The sequence below is a fragment of the Coregonus lavaretus genome (assembly GCF_964263955.1).
Source record: "Coregonus lavaretus genome assembly, chromosome: 28".
Lineage (NCBI taxonomy): Eukaryota > Metazoa > Chordata > Actinopteri > Salmoniformes > Salmonidae > Coregonus > Coregonus lavaretus.
In genome coordinates this window covers 1,272,199-1,291,372 of record NC_140015.1, presented here as the reverse complement: position 1 = coordinate 1,291,372, position 19,174 = coordinate 1,272,199, and the positions used below count along the sequence as shown (strand labels likewise).

Genomic DNA, 19,174 nt, shown 5'->3' with positions numbered 1-19,174 from the left:
CTACCATTAAATACTGCTACATACCTGGAACCATTTTAATGTTTGTTCGTTTTCCAGTTATGGAAATGCCGCTCAAAGCCCGGGCCATTCCAGGCGAGTAAACCATGTGCACCCAATATGACAGACAGGTGGAAAGCCAAATGACAATGGAAATAGGGCGTTATCCTTAGTAATTTAACCAATGAAATTAGTCACACCTTTCGACTGATAACGCTTTTGATCATTGAGGCTCTTCCCATGTCACTGCTAGGCAAAAGTGTTTCCAGCTGAGTGACGGAACAGATCAGAGGACTTGCGGAGCCTCGTAAATGGCGTCCCTTGAGAAAGCAAGAAACAGATATATGTCAGGAGAAGTGCAGTATTATCATAAGGAGACGTATACTTGGATGACGGAGGAGGAATGGAGGGAAAAAGAGAGGCAGAGGAGGTCTAAGAGAGAGAGAGGGAGGAAGACTGAGCTTGAGTCAGTAAAAAATGGCGGAAAAAAGGGAGAAGGTTTGTGAAAGAAGAATGGTAGAAAATTTAAGCAAAAAGGGAGAAGGTTTGTTAAAGAAGAATGGTAGAAAATTTAAGCAAAGTGAGCTGAAGACAGGAGGAGAAATGGAAGTGAATGAGGGTGAAGTATCGGAGGTGGTAGGTGTGGTGAAGTACTCGGAGCCAGAGGCTTGCACAGAGGGTTAGTATAAAGATGAGTCTGTAACAGTAGGAGTGAAGTTTTTAGAAGAAGTGGACCCTGGCCTTTTGGCTAATCCATTTGGGGTTTCAGGATGGGTGAAAAAAGCGTTGGGTATAGTGGAATCGGTGAGGGTAACCAGAAGTGGTCTAGTGATAATTGTTTGTGTTTCTGTTGGTCAGAGGGAGAAGGCGCTTAGAGTTAAACAAATGGGGGAAATAATTGTGAATTGTTTTGCTCTCAAGAAAAGGGTGCCATTGAAAGGAGTGATCACTGGGGTAACAGTAAATGTAAAAGTTGACCAACTGAAGGGGAAGATTCCCGGTGTTTGTGATGTTTGTCGTTTGGTGCGACGCAAACAGGGTGGCGAGAGTGGGGAAACAGAAGAGTCATTGTCTGTTCTTTTGAGTTTTGAAGTTGAGTCTTTGCCTGACAAAGTGAAGTTAGGATATATAAGTTATCCTGTACGAGCTTATGTGCCGAATACATTACGATGTTACAGGTGTCAAACTTATGGGCATGTGGCAGCAGTGTGTAGGAGGGAGGTTCCAAGGTGTGAGAAGTGTGCAGTAAATGTAATGTAATGTAAATGTAAATGTAAATGTAATGGTAGGGTATTTCTCTATTTTATTTTTCAAGCAAAATATAAGGGAGTTGTACTCCAGTCTAGTAGGTGGCGGTAATGCAACAAATTGGATGCCAACCGCCGTTAAACCTTATCGAAGAAGAAGAAGGCTCTTCCCATTGCTGGGTCATCCTATCGAGTGGGCGGGGGCTTTGCCCGGTTTCGGAAAGGCAACGCGGAACCAACAAAAGTTTTTAGAAAATTGAGCTAGCTACGACATCAATTTCCCCCCACACGAAGACAGCCATCAAAATGACTTCTACGAACATGTTTTCAGGATTCGATAATGGCGCAAAGCCAAGTTCAAGGTAACACGAAATTGCATCCATAGGTTTGAATTGCAGCAGGCAAAATTCAAGCAACTAGCTAGCTATGTTCCTGAAAGCTACTGTATGTTCATTGGCCGCGAGCCCGCAAGTAATTTAGCTAGCTAGCTAGCTAGATGACACATTGATTATAATAACGGTAACTAGTTACCTAGCTCGCTACCAAAACTTAGCACAACGATTAAACCTCTCCTCTTTGTTACCCTATCCAATTCTGTATCAATCATATAAGACAAGTTAGTGATAAAATATTTATACAGTTTTGTCAGTAGTAAACTTTTCAGTTGGTAGAGCATGGCGTTTGCAACGCCAGGGTTGTGGGTTCGTTTCCCACGGGGGACCAGTATGAGAAAAAAAAAATGTATGCACTCACTAACTGTAAGTCGCTCTGGATAAGAGCGTTTGCTAAATGACTAAAATGTAAATGTAAAATGTAACAGCTAGTTAGCTTCTATGGGCCTTGGGCCCGACGCAGCAGGGCGTTCTTTTTTTGCGCGGCGGAAATGGAAACTGGTGGAATATTTTTTTTTTTTACAGCGTAGCCAGCGAGATAACGGTCATTGTTCTCTTGTTGCTTGCATTTTCAAATCGGGTACACACCCTGTTTACAACAACCCATTTCTAAAAAGTAAGGGTAATTGAGTGTATTTCACAGTATTTTTTTTTTTGTTCGGTCAACTATAGTTTTCTAACCCCCCTGCGAACATTACAAGAACAGCCAGCTAACTGGCTAAATATGTGTTCTGTGTTGTTATGTAATTAGCTACACAGCTAAATGTGACCTTTAAACAGTTTACTTAGGTCAGCAGGCCTATGTAGCCTGCAGTCATACTGTGGTACAATTAGCAGATAACTAGATTATTTGGTCTTTACTAGCCACAGCTAATGTGGCCACAGCTAACGTTACCATTTGTGGCCTGTCTTCAAGAAGAAGTTGTGCATGCAGCATATTCGATTCCTAGATTTTGCTTTATGCACGTTGTCATTATGGAACATTCTCTATTAATCATATTATCTCAGGCACTGCCTTCCTTTGTGTATGATGAATGCTGACAGTTTGGCCTACAGGCTATATACTCTACATCAGTGGTTCCCAACCAGGGGTACAAGGAAGCCCTGGTGTATTTGGCCTATCCACAGGGGGTACTTGAGAAGACTCATGAGACCATAGGTCTACTGGTAAAATGCACATGAGGGGGTACTTCAGGGTTATTCTGGGCAGAGCAAAAAAGGTTGGGAACCACTGCTCTACGTTAACCTACATTTTAGTCATTTAGCAGACGCTCTTATCCAGAGCGACTTAAAGTTAGTGAGTGCATACATTTTTCACATCGCAACATGATTCTGATGTTTTCTTATCAGAGTCCTGCGTCCCCCCGGAGGTGGCTCCAGCGACCTGTTCGGTGCCTATGAGGAAGAAGCAGCTGCGTCGAGACGGCCCCACAAGATGGCCTCCAACCTTTTCGCCCCGCCAGAGCCCCAGGGTGTCATCAGGCGAACCAACCCCCCAGGTGAGCGAGAGAAGGCCCCTTACTGGGTATACAAATTCCCTTTTCACACTACTGGGCTGAATTGATCCAAGCTGCTTTGCACTGGCCTGGTTATGCATCCAAACAATGGGTGGCAGTCTGTTCTTTTAGTCCTTAATACAAAATAAAGGTTACGCATCCACCATAGATGCTGGAACCATGATAGAAAGGACTGTGAAAGGAAAATATCAGAGCCAGGAGAGTACAGTTCAGGTCAGCACAATAGTGTGGAAAGGGAAGATGCTTCCTGGGACTTCCTACCAGGTGAGATGGCCCCTGACTAAGCAAACAGACAAGCAACGACTGCCCTCCCTGGTCCTCGAGCTGTCAGAGCCTTTTCAGGTCTATGTGGTGTGAAAACTGCCACTATGGTGCTACGTTAGCTTTTTTAAAGTTCAGAAAAGGAGCCATTGATAAGTGTGAACTTACTCACTATCTCTTCCCCAAATCCTGTTTGGATCGCATTGACATGCTGCAGTGCTTATGTGTGTATTGAAAATGTGATGTGACACACGCCAGGCTACTATTCTAGCCTAATAACAATCAGTAGTAGGCCATTGTCGTTCCATGCAGTGAAATAACTGAGTGCTTAAGAGCATATTCATTATTGAGTCCAATGTAGGATTACACCCTGGCCAGGGTTTCCGTTAGCCGGTAAATGCCAGCTTTTGGCAAAAAATTAATAATTGAAAAGCTGGTAAATAAAATGGTTGCTGGCCCAATTGTCAGAGAGAAGGGAAAAAAAATCCATTGCAAAACAATGTTGATTGTCCCCGTTTCCAGTGTTCCCACCGAGACGGGATTCTTTCTCCAAAACAGAGTATAGATCACACCTACTTTTACATTTACTTGAGGACAAAGTAACGAGGCTGATGCACATCGCAAGCTTCTCCAAGGAGTTGGACAGTTTTGACTTCCCAACAGCAGCGGCTAACTTTGAGCATGCCAAGGTCCGCCGCAAACGCAAATAAATTAGAGGGAAATTGTGTTTGTCAGGCCCGGTCCTAGCAGTTCTGCTGCCTTCCAGGGCAAGATCAACATATACTGCCCGTGTCGTATAGTATAAAGATTTGGAATGGATTGATAGACTAGAGTAGAGTAATGATGTGTATCAATTTAGCTTATTCAGTAGCTCTTGGAAATGAAACATTGTTGCCAACTATTCACATCGGAGAGTTACAATGTTGCGATCACTAGGCAGCCAACTGCCTATAGTGGGAAAGAGTTATCTATAAGCCACGTACAGTGCATTCGGAAAGTATTCAGACCCTTTACTTTTTCCACATTTTGTTACGTTACAGCCTTATTCTAAAATTGATTAAATTGTTTTTTCCATCAATCTACACACAATACCCCATAATGACACAGCAAATACAGATTTTTTTGAAATGTTAACAAGTCTTTTAGAAATAAAATTGAAATATCACATTTACATAAGTATTCAGACCGTTTGACAGCGATTACAGCCATGAGTCTTCTTGGGTATGACGCTACAAGCTTGGCACACCTGTATTTGGGGAGTTTCTCCCATTCTTCTCTGCAGATCCTCTCAAGCTCTGTCAGGTTGGATGGGGAGCGTCGCTGCACAGCTTTTTTCAGGTCTCTCCAGAGATGTTCGATCGGGTTCAAGTCCGGGCTCTGGCTGGGCCACCCAAGGACATTCAGAAACTTGTCCTGAAGCCACTCCTGCGTTGTCTTGGCTGTGTGCTTAGGGTTGTTGTCCTGTTGGAAGGTGAACCTTCGCCTCAGTCTGAGGTCCTGGGCGCTCTGGAGCAGGTTTTCATCAAGGATCTCTCTGTACTTTGCTCCGTTCATCTCTCCCTCGATCCTGACTAGTCTCCCAGTCCCTGCTGCTGAAAAAGCAGGCCAGAGGTGGATGAACGCAATGCCCTCGTTTGGGTGTGGGACTGATCAGAGCCTGAAGGTACGGAGGTGCCGTTCCCCTCACAGCTCCGTAGGCAAGCACCATGGTCTTGTAGCAGATGCGAGCTTCAACTGGAAGCCAGTGGAGTGTGCGGAGGAGCGGGGTGACGTGAGAGAACTTGGGAAGGTTGAACACCAGACGGGCTGCGACATTCTGGATGAGTTGTAGGGGTTTAATGGCACAGGCAGGGAGCCCAGCCAACAGCGAGTTGCAGTAATCCAGACGGGAGATGACAAGTGCCTGGATTAGGACCTGTGCTGCTTCCTGTGTAAGGCAGGGTCGTACTCTCCGAATGTTGTAGAGCATGAACCTACAGGATCGGGTCACCGCCTTGATGTTAGCGGAGAACGACAGGGTGTTGTCCAGAGTCACGCCAAGGCTCTTTGCACTCTGGGAGGAGGACACAACGGAGTTGTCAACCGTGATGGCGAGATCATGGAACGGGCAGTCCTTCCCCGGGAGGAAGAGCAGCTCCGTCTTGCCAAGGTTCAGGTTGAGGTGGTGATCCGTCATCCACACTGATATGTCTGCCAGACATGCAGAGATGCGATTCGCCACCTGGTTATCAGAAGGGGGAAAGGAGAAGATTAGTTGTGTCGTCTGCGTAGCAATGATAGGAGAGGCCATGTGAGGATATGACAGAGCCAAGTGACTTGGTGTATAGCGAGAATAGGAGAGGGCCTAGAACTGAGCCCTGGATCACACCAGTGGTGAGAACACGTGGTGCGGAGACATTCTCCCCACGCCACTTGGTAGGAGCGACCGGTCAGGTAGGACGCAATCCAAGAGTGAGCTGCGCTGGAGATGCCCAACTCGGAGAGGGTGGAGAGGAGGATCTGATGGTTCACAGTATCAAAGGCAGCAGACGGCTCTAGAAGGACAAGAGCAGAGGAGAGAGAGTTAGCTTTAGCAGTGCGGAGAGCCTCCGTGACACAGAAGAGCAGTCTCAGTTGAATGACCAGTCTTGAAACCTGACTGGTTTGGATCAAGAAGGTCATTCTGAGAGAGATAGCAAGAGAGTTGGCTAAAGACGGCACGCTCAAGAGTTTGAGAGAAAAGAAAGAAGGGATACTGGTCTGTAGTTGTTGACATCGGAGGGATCGAGTGTAGGTTTTTTGAGAAGGGGTGCAACTCTCGCTCTCTTGAAGACGGAAGGGACATAGCCAGCGGTCAAGGATGAGTTGATGAGCGAGGTGAGGTAAGGGAGAAGGTCACCGGAGATGGTCTTGAGAAGAGGGGAGGGGATAGGGTCAAGCGGGCAGGTTGTTGGGCGGCCGGCCGTCACAAGTCGCAAGATTTCATCTGGAGAGAGAGGGGAGAAAGAAGTCAAAGCATAGGGTAGGGCAGTGTGAGCAGGACCAGCAGTGTCATTTGACTTAACAAACGAGGATCGGATGTCGTCAACCTTCTTTTCAAAATGGTTGACGAAGTCATCCACAGAGAGGGAGGAGGGAGGGGGGGGGGGAGGATTCAGCAGGGAGGAGAAGGTGGGAAAGAGCTTCCTAGGTTTAGAGGTAGATGCTTGGAATTTAGTGGTAGAAAGTGGCTTTAGCAGCAGAAACAGAGGAAGAAAATGTAGAGAGGAGGGAGTGAAAAGATGCCAGGTCCGCAGGGAGTCTAGTCTTCCTCCATTTCCGCTCGGCTGCCCGGAGCCCTGTTCTGTGAGCTCGCAATGAGTCATCAAGCCACGGAGCAGGAGGGGAGGACCGAGCCGGCCGGGAGGATAGGGGACATAAAGTCAAAGGATGCAGAAAGGGAGGAGAGGAGGGTTGAGGAGGCAGAATCAGGAGATTGGAGGGAGAAGGATGGAGCAGAGGGAAGAGATGATAGGATGGAAGAGGAGAGAGTAGCGGGAGAGAGAGAGCGAAGGTTGCGACGGCGCATTACCATCTGAGTAGGGGCAGAGTGAGTAGTGTTGGAGGAGAGCGAGAGAGAAAAGGATACAAAGTAGTGGTCGAGGAGACATGGAGGGGAGTTGCAGTGAGATTAGTAGAAGAACAGCATCTAGTAAAGATGAGGTCAAGCGTATTGCCTGCCTTGTGAGTAGGGGGGGACGGTGAGAGGGTGAGGTCAAAAGAGGAGAGGAGTGAGGAGGCAGAGAGAAATTAGTCAAAGGTAGACGTAGGGAGGTTAAAGTCACCCAGAACTGTGAGGGGTGAGCCATCCTCAGGAAAGGAACTTATCAAGGCGTCAAGCTCATTGATGAACTCTCCAAGGGAACCTGGAGGGCGATAAATGACAAGGATGTTAAGCTTGAATGGGCTGTGACAGCATGGAATTCAAATGAGGAGATAGACAGATGGGTCAGGGGAAAAAGAGAGAATGTCCACTTGGGAGAGATGAGGATTCCTGTGCCACCACCCCGCTGACCAGATGCTCTCGGGGTATGCGAGAACACATGGTCAGACGAGGAGAGAGCAGTAGGAGTAGCAGTGTTGCTCAGTTTGGCCGGGCTGCCAGCGCTAGGAAGAGTCTTGGTGGTTCCAGACTTCTTCCATTTTATGAATGATGGAGGACACTGTGTTCTTGGGGACCTTCAATGCTGTAGAAATTGTTTGGTACCCTTCCCCAGATCTGTGCCTCGACGCAATCCTGTCTCGGAGCTCTACGGACAATTCCTTTGACCTCATGGCTTGGTTTTTGCTCTGACATGCACTGTCAACTGTGGGACCTTTATATAGACGGGTGTGTGCCTTTCCAAATCATGCCCAATCAATTTAATATAACACAGGTGGACTCCAATCAAGTTGTAGAAACATCTCAAGGATGATCAATGGAAACAGGATGCACCTGAGCTCAATTTCGAGTCTCCTAGCTAAGGGTCTGAATACTTATGTAAATAAGCTATTTCTGTTTTTTATTTTGAATACATTTGCAAAAATGTCTAAACCTGTTTTTGATTTGTCATTATGGGGTATTGTGTGTAGATTGAGGAGGGGGAAAAAATAATTTAATCAATTTTAGAATAAGTCTGTAACGTAACAAAATGTGAAGGAAGGGGTCTTAATACTTTCCGAATGCACTATATATCACACATGACAAGTCACGACCCCACGATAGTTCAAATTACAATAAACATAACATTTATTAACATCATCCAGTAGAACTGTAAAGAATGTGATATCATTTGAAACAAGTGCTTTCATAAATGCATGGCACGGGCCTCGTTTCACAGGAGCATTGTAAAATAAGCTTTCTCTCAATGAACCAGCCTTAACGAATTATGTTTATTTATGAATCGAATTTGATTGTCCAACATCGGATTTATTGGGCTCGATTGGGTCTAATGTAGCAAAATGTGATATTGTGTTTTTTCATTGGATAAAAGTAGAGACTCAGAGCTAGAAAATGGTATATCATACACTACAGTTGAGGAGCAATGGGAAAGTAATTCTGCTTTGAAAATTGATAAACTTGTAACCTCACTTTTGAGAAAATGGCCTTCGAATGTTTTGTCTACACCCATTCAGCATTGTTCACACCCTCTTAAGTATTAGCTCCACCCATCTCTTTAAGGGTTGATCCGAGCGTTCTGTCCTAACAGCAGTGAAGCACTCAAGCTAACTGGCTAAAAATAGCTAGCTACTTCCAGACACAAATGAGAGAATAAATGATAATATGCCATTTAGCAGACGCTTTTATCCAAAGCGACTTACAGTCATGCGTGCATAATTTTTTTTGTGTATGGGTGGTCCCGGGGATCGAACCCACTACCTTGGCGTTACAAGCGCCGTGCTCTACCAGCTGAGCTACTGCTCACTGCTCACTCACCATTTTACTCGCCCTAGCAGAGCTGGTTAGGCAGTTTTTATGTTATCCAGAGCGTTGGTGACTGCAACTGTGCGGCTGGCAACAATTTACGCTTTTTTGGCAACGTTTACTGACACCGGCCATATTCAACGGGTGTTGAGTGTTTGTAAATTCGTCAGTTATTCTGCGCTCTGGCACACTCAGACGAGAGTGCTCTCAAATCGGCGTAGATGGGCAGAGCGAATTTACGCGCTACGTCTATCAACAGTTGTCGCAGTTACATTCTATTGAAATGGTTACTTGCATAGTGGAGTCTTTTAAGACATGTAGCTAGCTAGCTAGTTAGTTAGGTAAACAATGAACCATAATCTCAACTCATGACGTTACTACCCTGCCTGAATCTGCAGGTAGCTAACCAACCAGGTTCAATGTTAGCTAGCTAACATTAGGCTATAACTAGCAAAGCAAATGGCTCTGAGATACGAATAATATTACTACACAGATCATACATGTAACGTTAGCTAGCGAGCCAGCCAGCTAACGTTAGCTAGCTAGCTAACAGTACACTTTAACTTGAAATGAAAACGACATTCTGTCAAGAAGCATGTGATATCTGAAAATGTAGCTAGCTAGACTATCCTACCCGTATACATCATGGATGGACGCTTCTCCCTGTCACGGATGCCATGGTTGCCCTTAGTTTTATTGAAGATGTAATCTGGAGACGGGTGTTTCTCCATCTCCTTAGCGATCATACTCATTCCACTGATTTCAAAACTCGGTCCTCCAGAAAGAGGAGAGCAACACTTATGCAGTTCTACTACACAATATATATATTTTTAAAGCCGCGTTAGACAGGATTACCTACACATACTGACCAGCTCAAATAGACAGAAGCGTTCCACATAGCAGATCAATCCCAACTCATCTCTCGGCATGTCCAGCCCACTCATTATCTCAGCCAATCATGGCTAGCGGGAAGGTTGCTGTCTTTCTGTGGCTAAACCAACTAGGCTCATAATTTAACAATTGTATTCGTATTTACAGATGGCATACGAGTTTGTTATTAAGGCATATGAAAGTTCACATGTTCCAGAAGGCATTTCTGCCAAAAAACGCATTTTGATTTAAAAAAAGTTTATGTTAAAATGGCTTTCCTGTGAAGTAGTGACCCGCGACATATGCTTAGTTTCCTGAAACGAGTCACAAATTTGTTTACATCCCTGTTAGTGAGCGTTTTATCTTTGCCAAGATAATCCACACAGGTGACAGGTGTGGCATATCAATAAGTTGATTAAACAGTGTGTTCATTACACAGGTGCCTCCAGTGATGCTATCTCTTTCATTGTTACCCAACGCTTAGGTTTACCTCCACTTTACTCATATCCTTCCATATCCTTGTCTGTACATAATGCCCTGAATCTTTTCTACAACGCCCGGAAATCTGCCCCCTTTATTCTATGTACCCAACGCACTAGAAGACCAGTTCTTAAAGCCTTTAGCCGTATCCTTATTCTAGTCCTCCTCTGTTCCTCTGGTGATGTAGAGGCTAACCCAGGCCCTGCAGCCCTCAGTATCACTCCTACTCCCCAGGCGCTATCATTTGCTGACTTCTGTAATCGCAAAAGTCTTGGTTTCTTGCACGTAAATATCAGAAGTCTACTTCCTAAGTTTGAGTTATTCACTGCGTTAGCACACTCCGCCAACCCTGATGTTCTAGCAGTGTCTTTATCCTGGCTTAGGAAGGCCACCGAAAGTTCCATCCCCAACTATAACATTTCCCGTCTAGATAGAACTGCCAAAGGGGGTGGAGTTGCAATCTACTGTAGAGAGAGCCTGCAGAGCTCTATCATACTATCCAGGTCTGTGCCCAAACAGTTTGAGCTTCTACTTCTAAAAATCCACCTTTCCAGAAATAAGTCTCTCACTGTTGCCGCTTGCTACAGACCCCCCTCAGCCACCAGCTGTGCCCTGGACACCATATGTGAATTGATTGCCCCCGATTTATCCTCAGAGTTCGTACTGCTTGGTGACCTAAATTGGGATATGCTTAACACCCCGGCCATCCTACAATCCAAACTAGATGCCCTCAATCTCACACAAATTATCAACGAACCTACCAGGTACAATACTAAATCCGTAAACATAGGTACCCTCATAGATATCATCCTGACTAACTTACCCTCTAAATACACCTCCGCTGTCTTCAACCAGGATCTCAGCGATCACTGCCTTATTGCCTGCGTCCGTAACGGGTCCGCGGTCAAACGACCACCCCTCATCACTGTCAAATGCTCCCTAAAACTATTTAGCGAGCAGGCCTTCCTAATTGACCTGGCCAAGGTATCCTGGATGGATATAGATCTCATTCCGTCAGTAGAGGATGCCTGGTTGTTCTTTAAAAGTAATTTCCTCTCAATCTTAAATAAACATGCCCCATTCAAAAAATACAGAACTAAGAACAGATATAGCCCCTGGTTCTCCTCAGACTTGACTGCCCTTGACCAGCACAAAAACATCCTGTGGCGTACTACATTAGCATCAAATAGCCCCCGCGATATGCAACTTTTCAGGGAAGTTAGGAACCAATATACACAAGCAGTCAGGAAAGCAAAGGCTAACTTTTTCAAACAGAAATTTGCATCCTGTAGCACTAACTCCAAAAAGTTTTGGGACACTGTAAAGTCCATGGAGAATAAGAGCACTTCCTCCCAGCTGCCCACTGCACTGAGGCTAGGAAACACTATCACCACCGATAAATCTACAATAATCGAGAATTTCAACAAGCATTTTGCTACGGCTGGCCATGCTTTCCACCTGGCTACCACTACCCCGGCCACCAACTCTGCACCCTCCGCTGCAACTTGCCCATGCCCCCCCCCCCCCGCTTCTCCTTCACACAAATTCAGACAGCTGATGTTCTGAAAGAGCTGCAAAATCTGGACCACTACAAATCAGCTGGGCTAGACAATCTGGACCCTTTCTTTCTAAAACTAGCCGCCGAAATTGTCGCAACCCCTATTACTAGCCTGTTCAACCTCTCTTTCGTAACGTCTGAGATCCCCAGAGATTGGAAAGCTGCCGCGGTCATCCCCCTCTTCAAAGGGGGTGACACTCTAGATCCAAACTGTTACAGACCTATATCCATCCTGCCCTGCCTTTCGAAAGTATTTGAAAGCCAAGTTAACAAACAGATCACAGACCATTTCGAATCCCACCGTACCTTCTCCGCTATGCAATCCGGTTTCCGAGCTGGTCATGGGTGCACTTCAGCCACGCTCAAGGTCCTAAACGATATTATAACCGCGATCGATAATAGACAGTACTGTGCAGCCGTCTTCATTGACCTGGCCAAGGCTTTCGACTCTGTCAACCACCGCATTCTTATTGGCAGACTAAATAGCCTTGGTTTCTCAAATGACTGCCTCGCCTGGTTCACCAACTACTTCTCAGATAGAGTTCAATATGTCAAATCAGAGGGCCTGTTGTCTGGACCTATGGCAGTCTCTATGGGGGTGCCACAGGGTTCAATTCTTGGGCCGACTCTCTTCTCCGTGTATATCAATGATGTCGCTCTTGCTGCTGGTGACTCTCAGATCCACCTCTACGCAGACGACACCATTTTGTATACATCTGGCCCTTCATTGGACACTGTGTTAACAAACCTCCAAACGAGCTTCAATGCCATACAACACTCCTTCAGTAGCCTCCAACTGCTCTTAAACACTAGTAAAACTAAATGCATGCTCTTCAATCGAACGCTGCTGGCACCCGCCCACCCGACTAGAATCACCACTCTCGACGGGTCTGACCTAGAGTATGTGGACAACTACAAATACCTAGGTGTCTGGTTAGACTGTAAACTCTCCTTCCAGACTCACATTAAGAATCTCCAATCCAAAGTTAAATCTAGAATCGGCTTCCTAATTCGCAACAAAGCCTCCTTCACTCATGCTGCCAAACATGCCCTCGTAAAACTGACTATCCTACCGATCCTTGACTTCGGCGATGTCATTTACAAAATAGCCTCCAACACTCTACTCAGCAAATTGGATGTAGTCTATCACAGTGCCATCCGTTTTGTCTCCAAAGCCCCATACACTACCCACCACTGTGACCTGTACGCTCTTGTTGGCTGGTCCTCACTACATGTTCGTCGTCAAACCCACTGGCTCCAGGCCATCTATAAATCACTGCTAGGCAAATCCCCGCCTTATCTTAGCTCATTGGTCACCATAGCAGCACCCACCCGTAGTCTGCGCTCCAGCAGGTATATCTCACTGGTCATTCCCAAAGCCAACACCTCCTTTGGCCGCCATTCCTTCCAGTTCTCTGCTGCCAATGACTGGAACGAATTGCAAAAATCTCTGAAGCCGGAGACTCTTATCTCCCTCACTAACTTTAAGCATCAGTTGTCAGAGCACCTTACCGATCACTGCATCTGTACACAGCCCATCTGAAATTAGCCCACCCAACTACCTCATCCCTATATTGTTATTTATTTTGCTCTTTTGCACCCCAGTATCTCTATTTGCACATAATCTCTTGCACATCTAGCATTCCAGTGTTAATACTAATTGTAATTATTTTGCACTATAGCCTATTTATTGCCTTACCTCCATAACTTGCTACATTTGCACACACTGTATATATATTTTCTGTTGTATTTTTTTTTACTTTGTTTTTTTACCCCATATGTAACTCTGTTGTTTTTATCGCACTGCTTTGCTTTATCTTGGCCAGGTCGCAGTTGTAAATGAGAACTTGTTCTCAACTGGCCTACCTGGTTAAATAAAGGTGAAATAAAAATAAATAAAATAAAAGGTGCACCCTGTGCTGGGGACAATAAAAGGCCACTCTAAAATGTGCATTTTTGTCACACAACACAATGCGACAGATGTCTCAAGTTTTGAGGGAGCGTGCAATTGGCAGAACTGTATCCAGAGAATTTAATGTCAATTTCTCTTCCATAAGCCGCCTCCAACGTCATTTAGAGAATTTGGCAGTACGTCCAACCAACCTCACAACCGCAGACCACGTGTAAGTGCGCCCGCCCGGGACCTGCACATCCGGCTTCTTCACCTCTGGGATCGTCTGACACCAGCCACCCAGACAGCTGATGAAACTGTGGGTTTGCACAAATGCAGAATTTCTGCACAAACTGTCAGAAACCGTCTCAGGGAAGCTCATCTGTGTGCTCGTCGTCCTCACCAGGGTCTTGACCTGACTGCAGTTTGGCGTCGTAACCGACTTCAGTGGGCAAATGCTAACCTTCGATGGCCACTGGCACGCTGGAGAAGTGTGCTCTTCACAGAATAATCCCGGTTTCAACTGTACCGGGCAGACAGCATGTATGGCGTTGTGTGTGTGAGCGATTTGCTGATGTCAACATTGTGAACAGAGTGCCCCGTGGTGGCAGTGGGGTTATGATACGGGCAGGCATAAGCTACAGACAACGAACACAATGGCATTTTATCGATGGCAATTTGAATGCACAGAGATACCGTGACGAGATCTTGAGGCCCATTGTCGTGCCATTCATCCGCTGACATCACCTCATGTTTCAGCATGATAATGCACGGCCCCATGTTGCAAGGATCTGTACACAGTTCCTGGAAGCTGAAAATATCCCAGTTCTTCCATGGCCTACATACACACCAGACATGGGACAACATTCCACAGGCCACAATCAACTCTATGCACAACAGCCTGATCAACTCTATGCGAAGGAGATGTGTCACGCTGCATGAGGCAAATAGTGGTCACACCAGATATTGACTGGTTTTCTTATCCATGCCCCTACCTTTTTTTAAGGTATCTGTGACCAACCGATACATATCTGTATTCCCAGTCGTGAAATCCATAGATTAGGGCCTAATTAATTAATTTAAATTGCCTGATTTTCCTTATATGAACTGTAACTCAGTCAAAGCTTTAAAATTGTTGCATGTTGCGTTTTTATATTTTTGTTCAATGTATATTATACAAACATTATATTTAGAAGTTACTGTGTAGGCGACTTGTTGTTCTAGGCGAAATGTTTTCTTTTTTCAACTGATATTCATTTATAGAAGGGATGAAGACACAACTGGTAATGTTTTGCTTTTCAGTAAAACCTGTCATGTTGGTATAAGAACGTAATTCTTTATTTTATTACAACTTTACAGGCTAATTTCTATTCTGTCAAGATTAATTACAATAATCTAAATGTGATTTTGAGTACCGTGGGTGGACGCCCTAATGCGGTACACACTCAATGCATATGGCTGTCTGGTAAATTTCTCTAATGTCCGGTAAATTTAAAATCTTGCCGGTGATGTTGTCTGGCGCCAAATTTTCCTAACAGAAACCATGACCGAGATTTTCATTAGTTACCGAGATTTTCATTAGTTAAACGAAGTTTGGGCCACGTAATCTAATGACATCACATGACTGGATCAATATGTCTATATTGAGGCCAATAATTCAAATATGTTATGATATTCTATTGTATCTCTGCACATCGAGCTGGAGGCTACCAGCTTTCAGCCCTTCTGTCTCTGTGGTAGAATGTTCTAGAAAGAATTATGAAGGCACACGCCCAGATATTCAAATGTTATCTTGCTGTGAAATGTATTGCCTCATGTCAGTCCAGGCTGTGCAGAAAGCGCTTCTCCAAAACCATAGCTGTAGCATAGTGAAGGTAGGACTGAGCTTTGTGTGTGGAGGTTTGTAGCCTGGTTCAATTTGGTTGGAGGGAATCAGTCATCATGTTGCCAGTAATGGGTCAGATAGGAGGTTTGATTAGTGAAAATTCAATAGAAATGTTAATCACAAAAAAAGTGGTTTGAGTGTTGGGATTTGACTTGTTTTTCTTTTCCTCAATGTCTTGAATAATGTTCACCTTTAATGCCTTGTGTAAATTATTTAGTTTGTTCTTTCTGTATTGTATTGTAAGGCGTTGTCAGCACCATTTCACCAAGTCACATTCCTGGCGCAGGTGAAAAATTGACTCGCTATCCTTCCTCGATGCAGGGGGTAAAAGCAGTGGGATATTTGGTTCTCCAGAGGCCCCAGCCGAGCAACGGAGACCCGTACCCCCAGGCGGCAACACCAGCAACATCTTCGGAGGGCTAGAGAGCGCCCCTCCCTCGGTCAAAGCCCATTCCAACAAGCCAAAGGTAATCCAGACCACCCCTGTCCCCCAGTCTCTCCCATTCCAAATGACTAATGGTTATGAGTTGCTAATTTGCATGATGTGTAGGGTATATTGACATGTTATCCCTATTATTCCCAGGACAACATTTCTGTGGGTGAAAGTGCCATGCCCATTCCTGAGCCCCCAGGTGAGTTTGACACTGATAATGGCTAACACTTTAGAGCCCGCTGTCTACCAGGCAGTTACTAGAAATTACTTGTTGACTGCGCTAATAATGACCTAATAATTGCGTAGTAATTGACACCAAGTCTTATGTACCATTTGGTACGAGGTAAATCTCGCTCTGTTTCTCCTCTCTCATCTGTTTCTTTTATCCCTCTCTTTCTCTCTCTCTCCCTTTCGCTCTCAGCTCCTCAGCCAAAGGAGAGCCCGGCCAAAGAGGTGAAGGAGGAGGACGTAGCATCCCCTCCCCCCACACCCACCAAAGCAGCGGTGGAGCCTGCGCCTGCTCCCTCGGCCAAGATGCCAGAGCCAGAGGTCTCCCTTAGTGAGCTCTCACTGAAGGACCACGAGCCCCACCTCGGCCCCCGCCCCCGCTCCCACAACAAGGTCCTTAACCCCCCAGGAGGGAAGTCTAGCGTGGTCTTCTACTGATCCAGCTCCTCCATCCCATCATCATCTCTATTCATGTCTACATACCAAATGGCACCCTATTCCCTATATAAGTAACGCTTGTCCGAGCCAGAACGGCGCATAGGGCAGGAGCCTATTTCTTGTTTCTGTAGCGTGAGGCTGCTTGATGCACAAGACTCTAGTTTATGGGCCCTGGTCAAAATGAGTGGACTGTATAGGGAATGGTGCCATTTGGGAAACAACCCATGCCCACCATTTTTCTCTGTTCATTTTCCCTATTCACTCTCTGTCCTTCCCTCTCTTGCACTTTCTAATCTAACCCATTCTTGACCTAACCTCCCCCTGTATTTTTTGATTCTGATGCTGTCAAGCTGGAAGAAAATAATCTCAATCATTTTTGCAGGCTAAATTCCTGTCCAATCATTCAAAATGGTTAAATTCCCGATTCATTGCAAGGGTTCTATTTCTTGCTGTAAATGTTTTTTGTTACATGGTTTTGAATGTTATTGTGTTGATTACAAAGGCAGAGTGAGTTCATTTAGTCAGTTATACCAAAAACAATCACTGGCATCAAGGGTCCAGATGGAAATTCTAAGTTGTGTCGGCATTGAGACCTCTGTTGCCTATGCACACTGTTGCCATGGTAAGCCCTGAAGTGATCACAATCACGCTTTACTGTCCAGTTTGTTGAAAATAACACGTATCCCAAATCATGCTAATTCTGTCCTCCATTTCATCCCACTCCTTTACTCTCTCTCCACTAATAATCAAACTCATCTTAAGTTTCTGTCTGCAACCAGAAACAGAAACTCTTGTTCAGGGAGAAAAAAGCAAAAAATCGACTAACTAATGAATGCAAAGCGAAGAGCTACGGGCAGTACCCATGATGCATTCCCCACCCCCAAAGTTGTTCTTCTTCGGAAGAAATTCCATTATGATTTTATATATCGCCCATGCAAATGGCCGACTGTATTGTATGTTGTGGTTGTTCCCTGCTCTGTTACCATTGCTTGCTGTTTTCAGAGGATGGTATCCACTCGGGGAGGCCTCTATGTTTTAAATTAAAACGGCTGCTGCTCTTGAATAGTACATGACCGGGCAAAACACGGGTGGGGACTTGGGAGACCCTAAGGAACCCTTAGCCACCCACACACCGCACCACGTTCCAGGCTGCCTACGTAGCAGTCGCGCACCAAATCTTACAACGCCTGGATAAGCGTTTAACATGTCAGTAACCAGTATGACTAGTTTCTCATCAATAACGTATAAACCTTTTAATTAAGACTGATGGAAGTCTAGTGAGTTGAGTGTATATTTGGAGGGTCTTGCTTCTGGCATAGCCCGGAGAATTAAAAAAACATGTCAGTAGCTAGGTTACCCTCCAATTGTCAACAGATTTTCATTGAATATTCCAAATCTGCATAAAAACAATATTTGCATTTTCCCACCAGCTATGTTTCCATCAAATTGACTTGTTTTGGATAAAAGGCTGTGCGTGATGACGTAGTGCACATAAACATTTATGTACTGAATAAAAAATACAAGTAAAATGGGACCTAATTTACTCGCATATAAGGTTGGCTGGAAACCTGATTAGTAACTGCATCAACCGACTAGATGGCACGGTATTCAATCATTTGTTGATTTGTGCAGTGTGGCCAGTTTGGAGGCAGTCTGGAACGCGTGCCCCTGTTCAAGGTCTCCTGGTGCCATCTTAACCCCTGAGAGTTGGAGTGCCTGGCAGGCAAAGTTCACAGAGGAAAAGCAAAAAGAGAACCTGTGTATTGCAATAAAACTTATTTTCAGACTGATGTCTTGTCTGTTTGTTTTCAGGGCTTAGGTATTGGCCGTGTCAATATATTGATTAAATAATGGAATCGTGAATCGTCACAATTTTCAATTTTGCTGCTGTATGCTCATTTCCCCCTTTGGGAACTCAATATAGTTGAATATTCTAAACACAAACTAGGCCTTTATCACTGTAATATAATCATACAGTGGGGAGAACAAGTATTTGATACACTGCCAATTTTGCAGGTTTTCCTACTTACAAAGCATGTAGAGGTCTGTAATTTTTATCATAGGTACACTTCGACTGTGAGAGACGGAATCTAAAACAAAAATCCAGAAAATCACATTGTATGATTTTTAAGTAATTAATTTGCATTTTATTGCATGACATAAGTATTTGATACATCAGAAAAGCAGAACTTAATATTTGGTACAGAAACCTTTGTTTGCAATTACAGAGATCATACGTTTCCTGTAGGTCTTGACCAGGTTTGCACACACTGCAGCAGGGATTTTGGCCCACTCCTCCATACAGACCTTCTCCAGATCCTTCAGGTTTCGGGGCTGTCGCTGGGCAATACGGACTTTCAGCTCCCTCCACAAAGATTTTCTATTGGGTTCAGGTCTGGAGACTGGCTAGGCCACTCCAGGACCTTGAGATGCTTCTTACGGAGCCACTCCTTAGTTGCCCTGGCTGTGTGTTTCAGGTCGTTGTCATGCTGGAAGACCCAGCCACGACCCATCTTCAATGCTCTTACTGAGGGAAGGAGGTTGTTGGCCAATAT

General features: G+C 45.0%; 1 protein-coding gene across 1 annotated transcript; it reads left to right on the top strand.

The window, feature by feature from the left end:
• Window positions 1-1,452: 1,452 nt before the first annotated feature.
• Window positions 1,453-18,409, top strand: LOC311104255 (jupiter microtubule associated homolog 2-like). The gene is made up of 5 exons (XM_084146019.1): window positions 1,453-1,606; window positions 2,987-3,135; window positions 15,842-15,987; window positions 16,104-16,152; window positions 16,375-18,409. The coding sequence occupies exons 1-5, from the start codon at window positions 1,551-1,553 to the stop codon at window positions 16,617-16,619; spliced, it is 645 nt and encodes a 214-aa protein (XP_084002145.1). The 5' UTR covers window positions 1,453-1,550; the 3' UTR covers window positions 16,620-18,409.
• The last annotated feature ends 765 nt before the right edge of the window (window positions 18,410-19,174 follow it).

Bases quoted from the DNA above. Each gene is read 5' to 3' on its own strand.
- LOC311104255 (XM_084146019.1), top strand. From the start codon at position 1,551: ATGACTTCTACGAACATGTTTTCAGGATTCGATAATGGCGCAAAGCCA. The intron at 1,607-2,986 runs GTAACACGAAAT...TTTTCTTATCAG, and splicing joins GGCGCAAAGCCAAGTTCAAG to AGTCCTGCGTCCCCCCGGAG. The intron at 3,136-15,841 runs GTGAGCGAGAGA...TCCTCGATGCAG, and splicing joins CAGGCGAACCAACCCCCCAG to GGGGTAAAAGCAGTGGGATA.